This window comes from Myotis davidii, unplaced genomic scaffold, assembly GCF_000327345.1.
Source record: "Myotis davidii unplaced genomic scaffold, ASM32734v1 scaffold551, whole genome shotgun sequence".
In the NCBI taxonomy this organism is placed as follows: Eukaryota; Metazoa; Chordata; class Mammalia; order Chiroptera; family Vespertilionidae; genus Myotis; species Myotis davidii.
Window position 1 is genome coordinate 1542889 of NW_006283788.1, and position 24139 is coordinate 1567027.

Here is a 24139-nt window from a genome sequence, read left to right on the forward strand (position 1 = left end):
AGCTGATGGGGAGAAAGGGGTCAACATCCACCAGCACAGAAAGACACCTGGTCCCTCCCCAGCAGGTGTGGGGGCAGCAAGTGCTGGTCCTAGGTCAGACCATCTTGGAGTAGATCCCCACCCGTCCAGAGAAGGTGCTCGATAAATGTCATGTTCTAATTATAGTGCAGCTGCCCAGCAAGCTCGAGAGAGAGGCACAGTTTCACCCCGTTATATAGATGTCAAAGTCAAGGCCCAGAAAAGTTATTTACTATATCCACCAAGGTCGCGGTAGGTGAGGTGAGGCACTAGGAGTCCTAGAAGTCAAATTTAGAGATTTTTCCACCCACTCCCATGAGTAGAGACCTCTCTCCAATGTTAAAACCCCTATATCTTCTTCCCTCTGAACTCAAGACCCTGTCCCAGCTCTGAACCCCCTCCCTCACTGATCACCCCTTTCCCTGAGTCCCCTCCCTCACTGATCACACCTTTCCCTGAGTCCCCTCCCTCACTGATTACCCCTTTCCGTGGGTCCCCTCCCCCTGTTGAGTCCCCTCCCCACTCTAGCTTACCTTCCCTTTCTGAGTCCTTTCCTTCTCTCTGCTCCCCCCCATCTGAGCCCCTCCCACTTTGGACGCCTCCCCCTTCTCTGAAAGTGTGTCCCAGGCACATATGGGCCTGGATGCCTCACTGTGAACTCAGCCTTGGGAGATCCAGAACCAGAGAGGCTTCACCTCCCCAATCCAGTGTCCCCATTCCGGTAGCCCAACGATCTGCCACCCAGCCACACCCTCAGAGGAAAGGGGGAACAATTCTCCCTTCCCTCACCCCCCCCCAACACACACACACACTGAGCCTTCTCCACCTGGGTACCACACCCTGCTAGCTGGAGGTAGGAGGGGAGATGATTTCAACCAGATGGGACCAGATTCTGGGCTGGGGGCAGACTGAGGTGATGAAAAGAAACGGGGGGAAAGGGGGCACCTGAGCATCAGCCTCCTGCTTCCCCACCCCTCCCACCTCACCTCCACTGGCCCTCACCTCTTCCCCCCTCCCAGCACCTTGGGCAGATGAGGATGGGGTTGCCAAGGCAACACTGATTCACCACATGGAAGCTGGCAATTGTTGTTACCATGGAAACTGCCTCTTAGGGGCGAGCCTAGCTCCTGCCTTGCACAAAAGAGATATTTAAATATAATCTTCTAGAGATGGATGAGCCAAGAGAGGGAACAAGGGAGGGGGCCACGAGGAGGGAACCTGCCCCCAACACAGCACCCTCAACCCTCACCCCATTCTCATGGCCTGGGTACCTGCTCACCAACTGCGCCTTCAGCTGTGGCTGCAGAGCCTGGGTCTTCCACCTCCTACCGCAAGGCTCCTTCCCCCTCCAGGGTCAGCTTGGCAGGAGGAGGAGGTCCTGGTCTGCTCCCAGAAGCCAGGTGGGCAGCCCCCTCCTCTCCAGTCCCCCACTCAAAAGCCGAGGCTGAAGGCCCAGCTATCCACACCCCACAGCCCCGTACCCCGCCTTACCCACCGGCCTAGAGACTCACACCAGGCTGGCTGGCATCCATGTGCTGTGGCCCGCACTGCCGGCCCTGGGCGCACAGGGGCGCATACGCAGCAAGAAAGCTGAGGCCCGGCGCCTCACTCCCTGAGCCCCACTCCCAGGCAATCCGCCAGCCACTGGCCAGGCCCTGCCCACCCACCGGAACCCTGAGAAGGTGTGTGTGTGTGGGGGGGGCGGCGTGGGGGGGGAAGGCAGGTCTCCCCATACCCCCACCTCTCCAGTCACCCCTGCCCACCCTTCCGGTTCTGCCCACCTCCTTCCAGCTTCCTCTTTCCATCTGCCCCACCAAGGTCTCTGCGGAGTGCCCTCTCTCCCTCCTCTACCTCTGGCTCCCCAGTGTTGCATCTCTTCCCTCCCTACCCCCTCCCTTCCTCTTTTCACTTATTCAACGACGTTCCCAGTGTGCCTCATACTGAGTAATGTTGCGTCCCAGGGAGGACCCCGCTTGTCTGGTGGAGGGGAAGACAGAGGCAGATACAGACGCTCCCAGACTCATAGGGTCAGGGTAGGGGCAGAGGGCAGAATCAAGGGCCGGAGAGCCGAGAGCAAGGACAGTGAAGAGCCGCAGACTGTGCTGGGGCTGCACTGAAGATGGAAAATCTGTGTTGGGTTTTGAAGTGAATAGGAGTTGGAGGGAGGGACTTTCTCATGTTGGAGCAATATGTATATCCACTGCCCCATTCATCTCCAAACAGCTTTATGAGATGGGAGCATCCCCGTTTCGTGGATGGGCAAGTCAGAAAGAGGAAGAAGCAAGTCAGAATCAGAGGCTCCATCTCCTGCGGATTTCCTCGGGGTCCTCTGGGGACCCAGCCACGCCTCCAGCCAAGCTCCTGTGGGCTGGGGCTCTGGGGGTGTCTGTGTTTGGGGTGGGCACACACGTTAAGTGACTGGGGTCCAGTCCTTGCTCTGCCCCCCAGCTTTGGCTGAGTGACTTCAAACAAACCATACAGCATTGGGAACACAGAACCCCTTAAGTGTGACCCGTGTCTATTACAGAGGAAACCGCGGCCGCTGGGGGGAGGGCCTGCAGGAGGAGTCTCCAGTGGTCAGGCGGGGCCCAGAAGAGCCTCCTGGGTTTGCAAACTTGTGCCTTTAGAAGATGTGGGGACTCCAGGGGAAGCCCCACCTGGGTTGTTTCTGTGGGTGTGAAAGGAAGGAAGCAAGGTGGACCCCCACTCTGGGCTGCCCACGCCACCATTCCAGCCTCCTCCTCTCCCACTTGGGCCCAGACCAAGCCCCCCTCCACGTCTAGATGCTGCCATGTCTCCCTACTGCCCTTGGGGTAGCATTCAGTTCTTCAGCCTGGCATTCGAGCCTCCTTTGCTACTCAGACCCAGGCATTCCTCCCATGGGGCCCCTGGGGCACTGCTGTTGTACTAACTTGGCTGGAATGCACCCTCTGAACCCCATTCTCACCTTGAAGAGAACCCCTCAAATTCCACCTCCCCCTGAAGCCTTCCTCTCACTATCTATCTGCTTTGGTTGCTTTGCCCAGACTTTGCTTTGACCAAGGCATAACCCCCAACTCTCTCTCTCTCTCTCTCTCTCTCTCACACACACACACACACACACACACAGTTCCTCTTTGAGGTGAGCGTCTCAGGGCAGGGCTGAGGGTCTCAGTGCCTCCTTACCCAAAAAGACCCAGCACAGAATCTACAAAGAACAGCTGACATGGGACGAGGCAAGGCCTATGACTTTCACAGAAAGCAAAGCCTAGGTCCTGAACCCATGGGCACAGAGCAAGCTGGAGATGTGCTGGGCACACTGCTCAGCAGGGGAGGTAACCCACGAGTTTGTGCCAGGCCATGTCTACACTACCCCCCCTTCATGGGAAGCAAACAGGCTTGGAAAGGCAACACGATCGGCCAGGAGTCCTACAGCTTGTCTTGCTTTAGATGGTCCAGTCATTCATTCAGCATAGATGTACCAAGTTCCCATCATGTGCTTAGCATCTGGCAGTGTGTCACCTCACAGGATCTTCAAAACACTCCTATAGTCCCATTTCACAGGTAAGTAAACGGAGGCCCGGGAAGGTCAAAGCATTAGATGTTCAGCCCCGTGGGGCCCTTTGCTCATTTGCAGGTTTGAATTGATGCTGAACCAAGTCATGGGGTGTGGGTGTGGCTCCTGCAAGGGGGGTGCCTCAGAGACTCCTCTGTGCACAGAAAGGGTTTTCAGGAAAGGTTTGGGGGGGGGACCCACAGCTGAACAGACAAACACATCCCTTTCAGAGGTGCTCAGATAAGCAGTAGGGTGGCTACCAGATCTGGGGTGTCCCTTGCCCCCAAGACCTCCATGACGAAAAAGATGGTGTTGCCTTAAACAGTCTGAGAGACAGCAGCTGGCCACCCTGGTCTCTGCTGTGGGACCCGTTCCACTTCCAGGAACCCCAGCCTGGGGTCTGACAGCCCAGCTGAGAACCTCTGCTGGGCTCTGAGGCACTTGCCCCCCCCCCCGGATTCAGGGTCCTGGGTCCATTAGGGCTCTATTCTGGGATTCTGTTGTATTCAATTTAGGATCCTATTCCAGGATGCTGACATTTGATTAAGCTGTGTCCCCCACGGACCCTACTGGCACACGAGGAAGGAACTGGAAAGGGGGGTCATTCTTACTTCAGAAAGAAGCATTAGGGGAGGGGAGCTCGGCTGTTTCATGGTGTGGGCGCACAGGGCAAGCAGGTGACCGCCCACTCCCTTCCTGGTTTGACCGAGGGGAGCCGGTGGGTAAGAGAAGGGGCTCATGCAGGTCACTCAGCAGGTGAGAGGCCTGAGCTGTATCTCACTTTTTATCAAGAGATAAAAAGACAAGTGTCTGCTGTACAATGCCTTCCCCAACTCACACATGCACACGGGGACTGGGGGGGGGGGCAGTGCAGGGGACAGGAGAGGCAGTGGCTGTCTTGATTTCTAGATGATTCAGCTCTGGCCCCTGGCTCCCCGCTGTGTGTGCGAGCATGTGCGGGCACAAGAGCCGCAGGGCGTGTGTTCCAGCACGAGGCGACCTCATGAGGCTCCGTCTTTTGGTGGCGATCCCTTGGGGTGAGAGGGCTCAGACTTCGGTGTTCAGAGGTAGCGGACAGGTGAGGGGGCCTTCTGCCCCCAGCAGCCCCCTTCCACCGTGCCATCTGCAAAGGAGCCTCCAGATCTGGTTCTGACAGGCTGGTTCCACATCTGTGCGTGTCCTCGGGGGAGGGTGGCTCGCCCAGAAAGTCAACCCCTTAGCTAATCAGTAGCCAAAGATCCACACACTTAGGGAGGGGTCAGATCTTCTGGGTATGTGCCGGGTGGGCATGTGCCCACCAGAACCAAGCACGGAAAAGGACCTCTATTTTGAAGAGCAAAATCTAGAAACACCCCACACGTCCACCAAGAGGAGGAGGAACAATACACTGTGTATTCATGTCGTGGAATGCTACACGGCAACGGAAAAGCACCGATTACAGCTGCATGCGATGCTGACTCTCATTAGCATCATACTAAGTAGAAAAATGCAGATGGCCTTCCATATCATATGATTCCATTCACTGGGTTAAGAGGAAAACAGGCAAAAGCCATCTAATATTTTAGCAACGTATTGGCAAGTGCCGGGACGCTGGAGAAAAGCAGGGGCCGGGGACCAGAAAGGTCAGGACAGTGGCTCCTCCAACAGACAGAGAGAGGCGGGGCTGGGCGTGGGCTGGGGGTTCCTGGGATGCCGCTTGTGTAGTGACGAGGCGGGTGCTTGCTTTATCGTCGGTTGTGTTGCGTGCACTTTCCTCTAAGTGTGTAGTATTTTGCAAACTTTAAGAAATAATCTTCAGAAATCATGCTGTACTCCTGGAGGATGCTTCCCAGGCCTGCTGGTGGTCCCCAGGGGTCCCTGCATCCTCAGGGTCCAGCTCTGAGCCACCTCCCCCTGTTCCTCGAACATCAGCCCTCACCTCCCGGAGGCTAGGGGCCAGCTTTCTCTTACCCACCGTCTCCCCTCTGCCAAACCAGCCCCCCGGTGGATATGGTCTTAGATGAGGGGCCCCAAGAGTGCTGGGCAACAGTGATCATTCACACCCAGGCTCCATGTGGAGGCTGAGGAACTGAGACCCAGAGAGGAGAGGGTAGTGCCCGGAACTCCTCACCTCCCAACAGTGAGCTGGCATCCAAGAGAGACCTCGATCCCTGCAATCTAGATATGTAATAACACTGCATCGTGTTCCCGGGTCTAGAACATTCTGGGTCTATGCTATCCAATACGGTAGCTGACTCCTGGCCTGGGATACTCCAGGACTGCACTGTTCAGTAGGCTAGTGGGCTCCTAGTCTAGAACATTCTGGGTCTGCACTCTCCAGTACAGTAGCTGGCCCCAGTCTAGAACATTCTGGGTCTGTGCTAACACAGTAGCCAACCTCTAATATAGAATGCTCTAGATTTGAACTGTCCAATGTGGTAACCACCAGCCACATGTAGTCACTTAAGTTAAAGTTTACATTTATTAAAATTAAATAACATTAAAAATTCAGTCCCTGAGTCATATTTGCCACATTTTCAAGGCTCAATAGCCACATGGGCCTAGTGGCCACTATACTGGACAGCACAGACAGGACATGTCCATCATGGGAGAAAGTTCTATTGGACAGCATGCGTCTAGAATGGCGAATTACAGCCTTATCCTGAGCCCCCTGCCTGCTTTTGTAAATAAAGTTTTATTAGCACATAGCCACGCCCATTCATTTACATCGTGTCTGAGGTGACCCTGGGCTTAGAACATTTTAGAACCATACTGTCCAATAAGATAGCCACCAGCCACATGTGGCTACGAAGCCTTTGAAATGGGGCTTGTGTGACTGGGGAATGGGATTTTAAAATTTGTTTAATAATAAGTAATAAACGATACTGACTGCCTGTTGAAATAATAAGATTTTAGAGATATTGGGTTGAAATGAAATATAGCATTAAAATTCTTTTTACCTGTTTCTTTTTCCTTTTTAAACATTGCTACTGGGAATTTTAAATGCTGCGTGTGGCTTGCATTATATTCCAGTTAGCACTGCTCACCAGCTCTTTTCCTAACCAGGAGTTATCCACCCGGGCACCCCTGACTTGGGGCACACCATTCTTTGTTGGGGGCCGTCTTGTGCCCCGCAGGGTGTTGTGCAGCTTCCTGGCCTCTACCCACAGCATCTTCCAGTCTTGACAATGACAAATGTCCCCAGACATTGCCCAGTGTCCCTTGGGAGCCAAATCGCCCTGGGCGAAAACTCCTCCTAAACTAATGTAAACTCTTCCGTTAGACAACAGAGGCTCTCGTGTGCTCTCAACAGCACACCAGGCACGTTCCTGCCTCCGAGTCTTGGTACACTCTGTCCTCACACCACCCCCATCTTCATCTCCATCTGCCACAATCCTCCCATCTCTCAAAACTCAGCCCCAGTGCTCCCTCCTCCAAGAAGCCATCCTGTTTGCTGTCTACTGAGTCTGCCATGCAGGTCAGCTGTTTCTCCCTGGTGATGCTGCCCCAGGGCGCCCTTCCATCTGGCCGTTTGTTCTGTGCTAACCTTCCGTAGCGGGTTGAATGATGGTCCCCCTAAAATACACCCGAGTCCTAACCTCCGGAACCTGGGAATAAAATGAGACCTTAGTTGGCCCTAGCCAGATAGAGCTTCGGCCTACGGACTGAAGGGTCCCGGGTTCTATTCTGGTCAAGGGCGCATGCCCGGTTGTGTGCTTGATCCCCAGTAGGGGGCCTGCAGGAGGCAGCCGATCAATGATTCTGTATCATCATTGATGTTTCTATCTCTCTCTCCCTCTCCCTTCCTCTCTGAAATCAATAAAAATATGTTTTAACAAAAAAAATAATCATAATAAAATGAGGCCTTATTTGGAAAAGGGGTCTTTATGAACGGAATTAAAGGACAGATCTAGAGATGAGCTCATCCTGGATGTATGGTCAGCCCTAAGTCTAATGGCAGGCATCCTTATACGAGAAAGGCAGGGGACATTGGAGAGATGCAGACACAGAGAAGAAGGCCCTGTGACAACGGAGGCGGGAATGATTGGAGTAATGAGTCTACAAGCCAAGGAACTCCTGGCAGCCACCAGAAGCGGGGAGAGTCACAGAAAGGATTCTCCCAGAGGGAGTGCAGCCCTGCTGGCACCTTGGTTTCTGATTTCTGGCCCACAGAACTGTGACACAATATATTTTTGATGCTTTAAGTGCCATGGTTTGTGGCGCTTTGTTAAGCAGCCCCAGGACTCCAGTAGTTGGAAGGAGGGTTTTGAAAACTGAAATCAAACCAGGTCATTCCTCTGCTTGCCACCCTCCCATGGCCCCACTACCCTTGGAATAAAATCCAAACTCCTCACCTAGCCCCGTCCCTTCCTCTTCCCCATCCTCCTCCCACCCTCCTCCTCACTCCATGGCTTCCTCTGCTCATCTCCCCGGTGCTCCTCAAAGGCACTGAGTTTGGTCCCGCCTCGAGGCCGCTGTACTGGCTGTGTCCTCCACCATGGATGCCCTTTGGGCAGATAGGCTCCCTCCCTCCCTCAGCCCATCGGGTTGCCTCCTCAGAGAGGCCTTCCCTAACCACCTGGTGCATCTATAACCCACTGGGCCGGCACGCCCCAGACTTCCTGCTCCCAGCAGTGATGGGTACAGGTGCCCAAGCAGCTCCTGAGTGCTTCTGCTGCTGAGGGTCTCCGAGAACCCAGAGAGAATGGCAAGCCCCACCCCCAGAGCCACGAATCTCACTATGGTTCCTTCACTTTCCAGCAGGAGGTGCTGCCTGGAGACCTCTGCCCACCCAAAGAGGACAGGGCTGAAAGAGAGACCTGGCAGGTACAGAGCCTGGGCCGACCTCCCCTTGGGATGGAAATCCTGCCCAAGCAACCCCCGAATCATGGGGCTGAAGCTCTATTTGCTTCGATGTTCCTATAACACTCTGGGCACAATTCTGCCTCAGGGCCTTTGCACGTGCTGCTCCTGCTGCCTGCTAATGCTTCCTCATCTTCAGGTCTCACACCCGCAACCAGTGCCACCTGCATAACCACACACAGCCACTCCGGTGTGACGCTTGGGCCCAGTGTGCAGTAGGCACTCAATAAGTGCTCACTCTGGTGATCATTTCTGTCCCTCTGAACCTTATACCTCTTTCTGAGCCAAGACACTGCTGATCCCAAGAAGGGCCTTGGCCTTCCCCAGGCTGAGAGCCACCCCTCCGTTCTCCCCGCTCCCCAGGCAGCATCCAGACTCACCCCGGGCAAGGTCTTCTGTTCGTGCAGAGCAGTCTGAGCTTTGATGGCGGAGTCCCTGGCACAGTAAGTGAGGAAGGCACAGCCTGGAGGGGAGAGAACGGGGGTGTTAAGAGAAAGGGATGCTGTGCACCCATGTTCGTTCACAGCAGCATCATTCACAACAGTCAACAGGGAGAAAGAACCCAAGTGTCCATGGGTGGGTGAATGGACACACAGTGTGGTCCATCCACACAGTGGAATACCACTCACTCTTCTAAAAGGGAAGTGATGACACCTGCTATGACATGGATGGACCTGAAGGACATTTTGCTCAGTGAAGTCAGTCAGACACGAACGGGCAAATGTTGTATAATTCTACCTGTAAGAAGTCCCCAGGGAGTCCAATCCACAGAGACAGGCAGTAGACCTTGTCAGGGGCTGGGGAGGAGGATGAGGAGTTCATGTTTAGTGGGGACAGAGTTTCAGTTTGGAAAGATGAGAAGGTCCAAGAAAGATGTGATGGTTGTACAGCAATGTGAATGCACTTAATGCCACTGAACTATACACTTAAAAATGGTTAAGATGGTGAATTTAACATTATGTATATTTTACTACAGTAAAACACCTGGGGGGAAAGGGAGAAAACATGAGAAAATGGTAGATTCTATATTATGTGTATTTTACTACAATTAAAAATTTAAAAAAGCAGACCCGAACCGAAGCCACCTTTTGCGGGGGGAGGGAGGGTGCAGTAGCAGTGGTTCAGCCCCCGCCACTTCCCAAAGAATGAAACAGGGAGGGGAAGAGAGGTGCCCCCGCTGCTGATGGAGTCTGGGGCTGACACTAAATGAAGGGACTTTCTGAGCTGTGGGCTGGCAAAGTGCGGTCAGGGCGTGGGGGGGAGAGGACGATGGGGAGCGAGCCCGTGGGGGGGAGAGGACGATGGGGAGCGAGCCCAGCACTGGGATGAGGAGCAGTGGGCTCTGCCACTGACTCGCTTTGTGGTCTTGGATGAGGCGCTACCCGGTCTTTGCCTCAGTTTTCCCCAAAGAGCACGGTCCGAGAGCACCTTGAGATGGACCCACCCAGGGGCATCCGAGGCTCCAGAGGGTGTGTAGTCCCGCGGCAAAGAGCAGAGCCAATCAGGAGAGGCCCTGGGGGTGTCCGAAGCCAGGGTGTGATTGGACTACACCCCGGGTTGGGGCGGGGGTGCCAGGTGTTGAGAGTCACAGAGCAAGGAACATTGAGACAGAGACAGAGAGAAGCAAAGAGAAAGAAACGCCCAGAGAAAGACCAAGAGATCAAAGATACTTTGAAAGACGTTTGCAGAAGACGGGGTGGGGGTGGCAGGCAGGTCCGGACCCCTGGGATGGACCCCCGAGGTCTGGGCCCAAGGGCTGGGCTTTGCCTAACTTCTGCGGGCCTTGTTTTCACTGCCTGTGAAATGAGACCACCCTTGGCTGCTCGGATGCTGTTGGACCCTGTGTCCCCCGGCCCCAGCGTCTCCCACTCATGGTCCCTGTCTCTCTGCCTCCCTTCACTCCGGACTTCCCGTGCAGAGCTCTTGGGAACAGCTCTGGGGAGCACACTTCCGCCCCAGGCAGGAGCTAATTAAAGCTGCGTCCTGCTGGGCAGGCGATGCTTACCACAGTGGCTGCTCCCACCAGCTGGGCTGGGTGGTGGGGAGGAGTGCCGCCCCAAGCCCGAGAGGTCTCTTAGAACTCTGGGGAGGGAGCACCAGGCAGAGCTGGAGACGGGCACCAGCATTTAAAGAACATTTGTAAATGTAAAATGGTACAGCCGCGGTGGAGAACAGTCTGGCAGGTCCTCAAAAAAGTTAAACGTAGAATTACCATATGATCCAGCAATTCCACTCCTGGGTAGATACCCAAAAGAATTGAAAGCAGGGACTCAAAAGAGATATTTGTACACCCATGCTCACAGCAGCATTGTTCACAATAGCCAAAAGGTAGAGAAACACCCAAATATCCATCAACAGATGAGTGGATAGATGAAATGTGGGATATACAGGTGTCCCCCCAAAATGTATACACCCCTTAACAGCTGATAGCTCAGTGTTGAAAATGAAATGTATGTTAATAAGCACTGCCTTTATAATTATTTGAAGTGTGTGCACACACTTTTGGGACACCCTATATGTACAACGAAGTATTGTTCAGCCTTCCAAAAGAAATTCTGGGCCGTGCGACACGTGATGAACCCAGGGGCCTTATGCTCAGTGACGTAAGCCAGACACCAACGGACAAATAGCGGATGATTTCATCTTATGAGGAGTCACATCCATACAGACAGGAAGTAGATGGTGCGTGCCCGAGGGCTGTGGGTGAGGATGAAGAGTGAGTGTTCAATGGGGATGAAGAGTTGGTATTAAATGTAGTTTTGCTGGGGATGGGGGACACAGGGTCCAAGAGTTTCAGTTCTGCAACATGAGAAGGGATCTGGAGATGGGTGGTGGTGATGGTTGCACAACAACGTGAATGTGGGTAAAGCCACAGAGATGTACACTGTAAAATGGTACATTTTACCACAAAAAAAATTGTGATGGTATGTATTACAAACCTCCTCCCCCACAAAGGGCAGCATCTGTAAGTGTACAATTAAATAATTATAAAGCCATGTGATCATCTCACAGATCCAGAAATAGAACACGGAAGCCACCGGAAGCCCCATGTTCCGTCCACCCCACGACAATCTTTCATCCCCAAGAAGTGGCCACGACCCTGGCCCTTGTGGTAACCAGACCGTGCTTTCATTATGGTTTCCCACGCCCATCATTGTAGCTGCGTGCTCCCCATGCTGAACTTACATAAATGAAATCACAGTGTATGTCCGCTTTCTTCCACTCAACTGTGGATGCTGTGTGTCTCGGGGATTAATTCCTTTCTATTTCTGTGCAATATTTTATCCTATGACTATACTACAAATGGTTACCCGCTGTCCTGTGGATGGGTGGCATTTAGGCTGTTCCCTGTTTGGGGCTATCATGAATAGAGCTGCCATGGGACATTCTCACATATATACTTTGGTGCACAAAGGCGTATCCAGGAATGGGATTGCTGGTTGTAAGGTTGGTATATGTTTAGCTTCAATCGATTATTTCAAACAGTTTTCCGACATGGTTGCACCCACGTATACTCCCACCAATGGGGTCTGAGAATCTTATTGGTGCTTCTTTCTCACCAACTCGGTTTCCACAGCCTTTTAAATGTTAGTGGTGGGTGTGCCATTACATTTCATTGAGATTTTAACGTACATTCCTGAATTATTGAAGCTAGGCAACTTGTTTCTTTTTAGAAGTTCTTTATATATATTGTGTGTTTATCTGTTTTTGTTTCTGTGTGATGCAAACATCTCCCAATCCATGATCTATCTTTCTATTATTTTTTTCTGTGTGTGTGTCTTTCTATTTTCTGAATTTAATCCCCAAAGGTCTTCAGGGAGATGAGAGGTGATAGAATACCTAGCCCTGCCCTGGATGGTGTTGCTAAGTTGTCAGAGCGCTGGCCTGCACACTGAGGGGTCATGGGTTCAATTCCTGGTTAAGAGCACGTACCCTGGTTGCAGGTTCGATCCCCAGCCATCATCAGGGCGTGTGTGGGAGGCAACCAACCGATATGTCTCTCTCACATCAATGTTTCTCTCTCTCTCTCTCTCTCTCGATCTCTCTCCTCCGTCCCTCCCCCCCCTTTCCTTCCATCCTCTCTAAAAAGCAATGGGGGGAAATATCCTCAGTTGGGGATTAACAACAAAAAAGAATAACTAGCCCTAAAACCTGAGAGAAATTAGGCATGGCTGGGAAGAAATCGGGCTGCAGGCAATGCAAAATAGGGGCAGAACCCTTCCTCCTCGGGTCCTTTCTCGCCTGTGGAGCCGCACCTGCAGAACATGGAAGGGTGGGGAGGGACCCAGAGCAACCTTCCACACCATTGGCCTCTGTGTCTGTGAATTTTGCTGCAGGAGGAAGAACTAACCCAATCGCGGGCCGCTGTCCCTGGTGCTGAAATGATTCCCAGTTCTCCTTGCCCAATCTCTTCTGGGACTCTCAGTTTTTCTTCTCTAGTTGGTGAAAATGTGTGATGTTTACCCGTTTCTAGATATATAGAGCCTTGGCATTCAGTTCCTGATAGGGTTGGATCATCTCCCTAGCCCTCAATTCATACGCTGCTGTCCTAACTTTTAGGACCTCAGAATGTGACCTTATTTGGAAGTAGAGTCATTGCAGATGGAATTAGTTAAGGTGAGGTCATACTGGATTAGAGTGAGTCCTAATACAACACAGCGTGTATCTTCATAAGAGGGAGGAAATCCTGACACGGAGACGTGCACACAGGGAGAACGCCATGTGGACACAAAGGCAGGAATCGGGCGATGTATCATCAAGCCGAGGGAAGTAAGGACTGACAGCAACACCGGAGGCTGGGCGAGGGGCTGGGTCAGATTCTCCCTCTCAGTCTCAGGAGGAACCAACTTAACTGACACCTTGATCTCAGACTTCCAACCGCCCTTGGAGGGAAAACTCAGCCCACCCAATGCCCACACTGGGTGAGCTGCTCACTCTGATTCCAGCCCTGGCCACCCCCACACCACACATCAGCCCCGTTGATGACGTGGGAGCCTGGCTGGGAGTCAAGCAGCTCCTCCCCAAACGGACTGAACCCTGAGGGGTTAACTGGTGAGTGGGGCAGGTAGCGAGGGCAAGTCCACCTGCAAGAACTGATAGCCAGAATCCTTAGCACGTGACAATTCTATGGCACCTTTTACACACACCTCCATTTTCAACGCTAGGACCAGGGCTGATCTTGGGAGGGTCAGTGCCCACCGATCTCTTGAGAACCAAGGGCAGAGTTGCACCAATGGGGGGACCTATGCGGGGCAAGAGATTTCCTCCATGTAGGAAAGTTTCCTGCCCAGCCGGTGTGGGTCAGTGGTTGAGCATCGACCTATGGACCAGGAGGTCACGGTTTGATTCTAAGTCGGGCACATGACCAGGCTGTGGGCTCAATCCCCAGGAGGGGGTGTGCAGGAGGCAGCCAATCAATGATTCTTTCTCATCATTGATGTTTCTATCTCTCTCTCCCTCTCCCTTCCTCTCTGAAATCAATAAAAATATGTTTGAAAAAGAAAATTTCCTAATACAGTAAGTAATGAGACGTGCCTCATCATGGATCTCTTTACAAGGAGAGGGCTCCCCGTCCCGGAAGGTAAGCAAGCAATGGCTCCGCAAGGAGAAAACGTCTTTGCCAGGGAGTCCTTAGGGTCCCTCCTCATGCCAGGACCCTCTGCTCTCTGCTCTGAGATCTGAGCTTTGGTGATTTCCTGTTGAAATTGTAACCATAATAGTTGACTTCTACTGAGCACCAGGCATCTTACGGGGCATGCCACCCATACCAATCCTTTGAATCCTCAGACTAGACAAAGATAATGGCACGATTGCTTCTATTATTATCTCCATCTTGCAGATGGGGAAACTGAGACGCCAGCCACTGAGCCATCTGCCCAATGTCACAGAGCAACAGGGGCCAGAGGTGTCTGAGTTTCAGAAAACCACTGCACACGGGGCGCTACTTAAGTTGCTGAAGCTTGTTACACTGATGGAGTGGCCTAAAAATGTTTTAAAATGAAAAGGGTGGCTTTTCCTTCTTCCTGTTTATAATGCTTATTCTCATGCATCAGTCTGGGATTTCTGTCCCTTCCTGGGGAGCTGGTAACTCTGGGGACGGACCCTGGCTGGCCGCGCCCAGGCACACCCTGCTCTGCCGCTCCCTGGCGGGCTCTGAACACCACCTTCCCTTGGCCCTCACACCCTAATCACCTTTGGCTCATTCCTCCTCACCGGAGTCACCCCCTCCTCTGGTAAGCCTCACCACCCCAACCGATGGAGGGTGAGGCACCCCATGGGCTTCTCCTGTGCCTGTGTGTCCCCCATCTCTGCTCACTCGTGTGTTACTGGCCCCCAAAGGGCTGTGGGCACCCTGAGGGTGGGGACAGGTGTGTCCCAGTCACTGACATGTCCCCAGCGCCCAGCACACAGAGTGTGCTCAGTAGAATTTGGCTACTGATAACGGCCTCATCGTGGCGCAGCCCCATCATCTCCCACCTGGACAGGGCAGTTGCTTCTGCCCTGGTTCCCCAGCTTCTGTCCTGGCCCCCAATCTGTACTCCCCACAGCAGCCACCAGAGGGTGACTGTGAGCACCCGAGTCAGGTTCTGTCCCCCTCTGCCCATAGCCCTCCAGGGCTCCCACCTCCTTCAGGGTGAAAGCCCAAGTCCTCCCTGAAGCCCACACGACCCTGCACAACCTGCCCCATCCACTCCCCACTCTTGCCTCCTCCCTTGATTACTCTGCTCCAGCCACATAGGTCCTGCCCCATGGCCTTTGCACATGCTGCTCTGAAATGTACTTCCCTAAAACCTTTTCATGGTTCACTCTCACTTCCTTCAGGTATTGTCTCAAATGTTACCCCCTTAGTGAAACCATCTTTGGGCATCCTGTTTAAAATTACAGCCTTCAACCATCTCCCATCCTGTTCTTTTTCCCCTAGTGCCCTTATCCCCATCTCACATGCCATATATTCTATTTGTTTAGCTCTGTCTGCCCCACTGAACTGTAGCTTCCATTAGGAGTGGAGTTTTTATGTGTTTTGTTCAATGGAGGTCCTCAGGACCTAAATAGTGCCAGGCATGCAGTAGGTGCTCAATAAATGCTTGTTGACTGACTGACTGAATTTATTTTGTTTCCAAAATGATCTGCTAATATCAAGACCACTTCCTTGAGGGCAGTGACCACATTTGATGCATTTTTATTCCTCCTTCCCCTCCCCCAGTCAATATTTTCTGTACGCCTACTGTGTGCCAGCTTTGCTGGGGAAACACTTGAAGGAAAGACAACCTTGTTCACCTTCTCTTTGGTCCCCAACATCTCCTCTCCCCAGCCAGGACCCTAACCATAACTGACTGTGTGAACCCCTATTCCAAATCCCTGTGGTCCCAAGGCCCTGCCCACTGGTACCTCACACTCTTGGTCCTTCATTTCAGCTCTGTGATCTAGTGGCTAATCTAGGCCCGATGGTTTTGGCCCAGCCACTTACCATCACTGAGCCCGACTTTCTCATTCATAAAATCGCAGTCATAATACTATGTGTTAAGGATTATAGGAGATCTTCCCTTCTCTTTGGGACCACTCTCCATCACCCGCCTGCCCCGGCCACCCTCTCCACCTCCTCCTTCCTCCTCGCAATCTACGACCGTCACCCACGTCACTGACAGCAACGGGCTGATGGGCCCGCTCCCCTACACTGTCCCTCCCCACACGTATAAACGTACCCGTTCCCGTCCAAGAGGGCAGGGCCTCAGGCTCAGGGATCGCATTCCTGGACCCCTCCATTGGGTGCACTAGTTCTTGGCTGACCTTTTACCTCCCTGGCTGCTTTGCTGCCTCTCCTCTGCCCCCGCCTTCCATGTTGGGACTTTTCAGGGCTCTTCTGGATCCCCTTCCCAGATCTCCTGCCCACAGCCATCTTAACTCCTCCCAGCGCTTTAGTCACCAGTGATTCACCCATCCTTGCACCCACCCATCCACCTGTCCATCTACTTATCTATCCATCCATCCACCCATCCATCCATCCATCGATTTATCCACCTATCCATCCACCTGTCCATCTGTCCATCCATTGATCCACTGTCCATCCACCCTAGAGCAGTGACTCGTCCGTCTCTCCCCTTAGCACTGCTGACACTAGAGATGGCTCACCCTCCGTGGGGGCTGCCCTGGGCGCTGTGGGGTGCTGAGCAGCATGCCCCGTCCCACCCGCTCAATGCCAGGAGCACTGCTAGCCGTGACAATCACAGATGTCTCCAGACATTACCCAGTGACCCCTGGTAGCAGGGTCAACCTGGGTAACACCCACTTCACAAGAATCCTCTCTCTTCCTCATCTGCTACCCTCCCCAACCAAGAGCTGATAATTTGACATCTTAAATATGTCTCCAGCCATCCCCTCCTCTCCAAGCCCCCAGCCCAGGCCCAGCTTGGCCTCATCCTCTCCCACCTGGACCACGGCTTGGCCACCTCTCTGACCTTTGGCCTCCCATCCTGCTCCCATCCTTCCTCCACACAACCCACCAAAGGGACATCCCTGCCCTCCGCTGTGAGCTATGTCCCTCCCTGGCGCTAAGCCCGCCAGAGCTCCCCAGTGCTCTCAGGTCAGAGCCAAGATTGCCAGCCTCTCCCAACCTAATCACTGCTGTCTTCTGACCTCTTCTCTCAGCATTTCCCTCCACTGCCCTTAAATTCAACCCTCTTGTAATTTCCTAGACACACGTGCAGCCCTGTTCATGCCTCCAGGTACCTGACTCTGGAATTCTAAACCCTCCCAAATACACAGTCATGTTCTAGGACTCTCTGCGCCTTATTTTCCCCATCTAGTAAGTGGAAGGCCCAGAGTCCACTTTCTCCAGATTCTGGAAAATGATCTCCCTAAGGGACCCCTGCCCACAGCCCTCCAGGCCTCCCCCCTCACCTCCTCCCGAGGTCCACACGGCTCTGCCGGACCTGCCCCCATCACTTCTCTGTCCTCTCCTCCTCCCCCTCTCTCCCTTGCTCCTTCTGCCCCAGCTACACGGCCTCCTCGCCGTTCTTGCAACAAGTCAAACTCATTCTGAGCTCAAGGCCTGTGCACATGCTGTGTCCTCCCCCTGGAAGCCCTTTCCCTCAGAGAGGCCATCTTTGGCCACCCAAGGTAAGCTGTCACCCCCTAACACACACCTGGTTTTCTTCCTTCAGAGTAGCTCATTCCCATCTCAATCTTACTTATGTGGTCACTGGTTTACTGAGTCCCTCCTCCCTGCTGGACTTCTTGGTGTCCCCAGAGCCTTGCCCAGTGCCTGGCACGTCATAGAGACCTGATAAACAGTTGTTGACTATCTGACTGCCTAACTATGTATTGACAGCAACAATACGCAAGGCATTACTCAGTAATTACATCAATCACATTATATACGTGAATTCTAATTTTTATAACGACTCTCTAAGATAGCTACCAATAGTCTTTCTCTTCTACAGATGAAGAAGCTAAGAAAAGATGAGGTGACTTGTTAGAAATAAAAGCAGAGCCTGGAATGGAAATCAAGTCTGTCGGCCTGCAAAGCTGATGGCCATCCCAGGTGAGGAGGAAGGTGGCAAATGTTGGGGAGGTGTCCATCTTCCATCCTTCAATGCACCCACCCATCTACTCATTCAGCCACCCACTCTCCTGTCCATTCATCCACCCATCATCCACCCATCTTCCCATCTATCTATCCATCTTCCTTCCATCCATCCATCCATCCATCCATCCATCATCCACCCATCTTTCCATCCACACTCCATTCATCTATCCACCATCATCCATCTTTCCACCCATCTATCCATTCCTCCACCCACCCATCTATTCTTTTATCCATCCATCTATATATTCATCTTACCATTCACCCACCCACCCATCCATCCATCAATCTATTAATTATTCTACCCATCTACCCACTCTTTTATCCACCAATCCACTCATACATACATGGAGTCATTGTCATCCAACCATCCATTCATGCCTACATTCACCTCACTTTTCCATCTATCTGTTAGCCAGTCCACCCTTCCACATCCCATATTTCCCCACACTCTCATCTCATGCTCTCATTCATCCACATGCTCCACTTCAAAATGGCAAACAAGACGCAGCCTTTGTCCTCAGAGAGCTCATGCCTCAGTAGTGATCACTCCAGACCAACAAGACTATTGCCATGTCAGTGTCTCCCAGATCCAGCAGCCCCTCCCTCTGGCCTTGGTGACCTTCATTCCCACAACAGCCAGCCTCCCGGAAGGCGTTCTTCTGAAGTGGGCCAGGCTCAGGCTGGCAGGTGTGGTGCTTGGCTATTTTGCTGTGTGACTTGGGGCTGGGTGTTGGCCCTCTTTGAGCCCAGATCCCTCACCTGACCCATGTGGTACAGGAGAACCTGGTTCTCTAAGAACCCCTGCAACCTGAACACATTCTGTTCCTTTACATCCCTCTCTTCCCACACTGTGGGCCTCACCACCCGGGAAGCTTCCACCTTATCCATGCAGGTGTGTAGGAAGTGGGCATATTCTGAATAAGGCTGGGAGGCTGGAAAGAGGCTGGTGGTGGCAATGGAGGGTAATAAGACATAAAGCTCCCTTTCCATGCAGGCCTAACGGAGGTCCTCCTCTGCTCTCAATTCTTTCATGGCTCCCAAGTGCTCTCAGGAGAGAATCCAAGCTCAGTTTCGCATCGAAGGCTCTTCAGGGTCCAGCCCATGCTGATTCTCTGCTCATCTCCTGTGTCTCACTTAACTCCTCCTCAACTTCAGCTGTGCCCCTTCATACCTCCAGCACTTTGCAAACCCAGTTCCTTCTGCCCATATCCATAAGAACGAAGACATCCATCTAGCTGACCTGTCATAGGGCCCATCATAGGGCCCAGAACACAGTAAGTACTTCTGTTAGTAAATAAATGAAATGCTTTCACCACCTGACAAGCTCCTATTCATCCTTCAAAGCCTCAGCTCTAATGCCTATCTGCCATGCAGCAGGATTTCCTGCATCCCTCCCTCAGGCCCAACCCTGACCACTGTGCCTGAAGGTGCCAATGTCTGCTTCTATCTTTCCATCAGAGGACCCTCTCTTGCCCAGTATAAAGCAAGTCCCCAAAAGGCTTTCAAGACATGTTGGTCCCACTGCATGTTCATTATGGCTAGGTTCTCATCTGCCAATATTAGGGGTGAAAGAGAGAGACAGGAGCCTATTTCAGAGATAACTCCTGGGTCCAACTCCAAGGCCAGAACTTCTCAGAAGAGACCTGCTAACTGAGCCCCACATCAGAAAGGGGCTCTGGGGCTCCGAAGACCCTCTGCTCCTTTCCCACCAGGGCAACAGCTCCATCCTCCCCGCACCCGAAGCTACCAGAGTTAGCGCTCCTCTGGGCCTTCACACATGCTGTTCTCTCCACCGGGAACACCTTTCCCCCTCACCAGGTCCTTCTCACACTTCCGGTCTCAGCTTAGTCACATGATATGCCCAACGCCACTGACCAAGCACGAACTCTGTGCTAAAAACTTTATCTGCCATCCCCATCCTCCCCTTCCCCAACCCCGCTGAGATGGGAGGCTCCTCTGGCCTCCCGATTCTATAGATGACAAAACCGGGGCTTGGAGAGACAAAGACGCCTGCCCAAGCCCACCTAGTCGGAAAGATGCAGAGAAGCCAGCTCACCTTCATGTTAAGCTCTTACCTGCTCTCCCACAATGACCGCCTCCTCCAGGAAGCCCTCCTGCCCTCCACACATGCGAGGGCAGAGCCTCCTCTAGGTTGTCCCTGCCAGTGTGTGTTTCTGCCATCACAGCCTTGACATCAACGCTGTGTTCCCCCACCTGCTGGTTCTGAACCTAGGAGGGGTCTGCGGGGTGTCTATCTGTTTTGTCCAACATTGTGTACAAGGCCTGACGCACAGCAATGCTCAATATAGTCCTATGGGTAGTAATGGGTTCACGGATTGCTTACTCTCATAGAGATCCTGTGTGTGTGCGTGCAATTCCAGCTGTGCTCAAATACGGGCACACAGTAGGTGCTCAATCAATGTCCTCTGCCTGAAGGAGGGCAGGAAAGATGTCACAGTCACTTGTAAGGCCCCAGGGGCCGCATAAAAGCCTGTTAAATCAATGAAGAGTGGGCAGCTGGGGAAACAGAGGCACGGAGCCCCCCGCCTGCCTCAAAGCCACACGGCCAGTTCCAGTGGCTTCTGCTCAGCCCCCACCCCCAGCCACTGGGCCCTCCGATGCCACAGGGAAAGGGCTCCTCCCTCAGTCCCCCACCCCGGGCAGTGCCTGCCAGCAGCCCCGCCCGTTGTCTCCCTGGGGCTGGCACGTCACACTCCGAATCTCACGCCTCTGAGCTCAGCGTGCTCCAGCCTCCCCTCCTGCCACCAAGCAGAGCAGCTGGTGCTCCAGCCCCCGCCCCCAGCCACTGGGCCCTCCGATGCCACAGGGAAAGGGCTCCTCCCTCAGTCCCCCACCCCGGGCAGTGCCTGCCAGCAGCCCAGCCCGTTGTCTCCCTGGGGCTGGCACGTCACACTCCGAATCTCACGCCTCTGAGCTCAGCGTGCTCCAGCCTCCCCTCCTGCCACCAAGCAGAGCAGCTGGTGCTCCCATGGAAACCACAGGCCCCTCTTTACCCCCACACCACACCGGCCCCCCTCACAACCTCCATTTTAAGATAAATATTGTCATTAACATGCAAATGCACATGTGATTACCATAAATGGGGGGCCACAAGGCAGCGGCCAGCGAACCCTATCGCCAGGACGGGCATTAATATTCAGCCCTGATTAGGGAAGGGGGACACCTCAGGGCTCCTACAGGCACCCAGCCCCCTGGAGCGAGGGTCCTGGCGGGGGGTGGGTGGGGGGAAGAGGGGCTGTCCCCCATCAGGGGGCTGGAAGGGGCTGATGACTGTATACTGGCCACTGGGAGGCCCAGTCCGGGCCTCGGTTCCTGGCCTGAGCTCCTGGCTCCGCTGGGGACACCGGGGAGGTCCCGTTCCTCTGGATGAGGCACCGATCTGGGGGATGGGGTAAGAAGCAGCCTTGTGACCTCCTGATCCCCCTTCTCCATCTCTCTTTCTGATTCCCACCCTCTCTCTGCCTCTCCCTGTGTGTGGGTGGGGGGTGGCACGCTCTCTCTCCCTCTCCTTCTCTCCACTTCTCTTTAAAAAAAAAAAACAAACACCCAGTCTGCCCTCTTTCTAAGGACCCCTCACTTCTTGTCCTCTCCCCCAAGCCCTGTCCAATCCCCAAAGCCCAGGGGATCTGCTGAGCCCCCTGCCTTTCTCTTGGTTCCAGCAAGACCCCCCACTGTACAGGCCCTTAGGAATTGGAAGGCCCCCACATACAGGCCCCACCACTGGCTGTGGCTGTCAGATATCACAGCCACCTCCCCCATGCCATCCGGGAGCCTCGTCCTCATCTTGGAGGAACCTGTCACCCCTTCATCACACGCATATACTTCTGCTTCCCCTGGCCCGGGAGGGGGAAGGTGTGCGACAGTGAGGAGGGCAGCTCTGGTTGGTCCTTGGGACCCAGAAGTTGGCCCTGGGAGCCTCAGTTTCCTTTTTATATGAAATCTGGTGGTGCTCACAAGCCCCCCTCAGTGGCGAGCCCTTTGGTGAGAGATCAAACAGGCCCCTGAATGTGAAAACTAAGGATGAGATGGATGGTCATGAGGATAATGACAATGCTGGGGGTGGGGGGCACAGTGACCACAGTGGATGTTCTGGTCCCTTCAACTGACCTGGTGCCCAGCCTCATGGGAGTCTCCCAGCATCCAGGGGCCCAGACGGCTGGGCAGGAGGGAGGTTTCTCTCCCCACTGGGCCCAGACCCCTCACCCCGGCCACACTCCTCCTCGGCCACATGGAGGAGTCAGATGTTGGTTGGCTCCCCAGAAACGACACCAGAGAAGTGTTCTCTGGGAGGTACCCGGACTTCCCCTCCCCCCACATCCCGTTCATCATTCCACTTCCCTTTGCTTGAGGCCCAGAGAGGGGAAGCCACTGGCCAGAGGTCACACAGGCCTCCATCCCAGCTGCTGGCGCTCGAGACACCCCCACCTCCAGGTAAGGTCCCTCCAGGCCCAGGACCAGGTGGGACCAGGAGGGGGATCTGTCCTTGACCTGAGGGTACAGGGTGAGGGCAGACAGGAGGGAAAGCCCCCCATCCTCTTGTTACCCTCAGGCCCTGCGTCCAGGGCTCAGACTGGCCCAGGGCCCCTGTGAAGAGGAGGATGAGGGCTGAGCATCATGGATACTCTGCTTCCTAATTTAAGCCTCCAAGGGAAGATGGGAAATGGGAAAGACCCTGAACCCCCCCCCCCAATCCCAACATTCTCCAGCCAGAAAAAACACCCCTGCATTCATGGGCCCTGCTTGGGTAACAGTGGGGAAACTGAGGCTCTGGCCCAGGTGAACCTGGGCTGCAGCTCCACCCCTCACCTCTTCTCGCTTGGTGGGAGGATTTCCAGGGGAGATTTAAAAATGAGGAGGGGGCACCTCTGCAACCCATTTGTTTCCCTGTCCCAGAGCTCGCCAGCAGCCTTCCAGCCCAACATTTGGGAAGGGGGCACATGGACACCCTCTGATTCCCATCAGAATCTTTCTAGAAATGGGCTCTTCAGACATACCAGAAAATGACCAAAGCCATGGAGTCCAGAGGGGGTGGAGTGTGGACAGAGCCCTCTATAGAGCCGTGGATTCCTGAGCTGGATTCGTGGGCAAAAGTGAGCCCTCTGTCCTCCTAGGCCACCTGGAGGAGTTAGATTTCCCAGCCCCCCCTTCTTTTTGTGATGATAGGATTCGAAAAAAGGCTAAGGGGATGGGGGGGAGTCTTTCCTTCCTAGGGTATCAGCTGAGGTCTAGCTGAAGTGACAGGCCTGGGCGCCATCCTACCAGACTCACATTCATTCATTCATTCATTCATTCAACAAACATTATTCATGATTACCATGCTGACACACAGAGGGGAAGATGGAGATAAATGATTCTGAAATAGGTCATGGGCTCTGGTCCACCCTAAGGTCCCTCCAGGGTCTTGCCATCAGTGTTCAGTGCAAAGCCTTTGCCATCCCCAACCCCAGCCCCCAACAGCCAACAGAAGAGCTGTCAACGCCACCCCAATTCAGACTGTGCTTATGATCAGAGTCTAGGGCTGGGGCACGGTCCCTGGGCACCTGCGCCCAGCGTGCCATTGGAAAGAGAATCAGGTAGGAGGGAGGCAGGCAGTCCTCCCCCCAACCTGCCTCCCGCTGGTTTGCAGGCCGCCCACACCTCCCCTGTCCACCCCAGGATCTGGGTTCTGCCAGATGGACAGCCCAGACGCATCATCGTTGGCCTCAGACCTCAACACATTGCTAACGGGATCGGGATCGGCTAGTTTTAACTTGAGCCAAAGGTGGAGGCATGGAGGGGGAGGGCAGAGAAATGGAGGGGGGACGCTGATCCAAACAGAGAGGGTGGGCAGGGGGGAGGGTGAACGGTAGCATTTGAGCCACCGGAGGCTGGTGCTCCCCCCTCAGCCTGGCTCAGCTCCCTGCGCCCCCCAACCCCCCTCTGGCTTTCTTTGTAGTTACCGATTAGCCCGGGGTCCTGGGCATCCGTATGTCCCGGAGGCCAGCTGGACCTGCCCCACCGGCCTGGCTTTGTGAAAATGACCAAAGCAATGGAGTCCAGAGGCGCAAAGTTCCCCGACGGGGCCTGGGGAGGCCGAGGGAACGGGGGGAGCAGGGAGGGTGGTGGTATTCAGGCAGGTCCCCCAGCAAAGGGGCAGG

General features: G+C 53.9%; 1 protein-coding gene across 14 annotated transcripts in view; it reads right to left on the minus strand.

The window, feature by feature from the left end:
* The window catches only part of CELF5 (CUGBP, Elav-like family member 5), a 43122-nt gene that overhangs the window by 18612 nt on the left and 371 nt on the right, over positions 1 to 24139 (minus strand). For 13 of the 14 annotated variants that reach the window (XM_015567356.1, XM_015567340.1, XM_015567351.1 and 10 more), the window contains exon 2: positions 8776 to 8858. In XM_015567356.1, coding sequence (XP_015422842.1) covers positions 8776 to 8858 — 83 coding nt within the window. Of the gene's footprint in view, positions 1 to 8775; positions 8859 to 23941; positions 24134 to 24139 lie in introns of those variants that run through there. The other variant, XM_015567345.1, reaches the window with a different exon arrangement.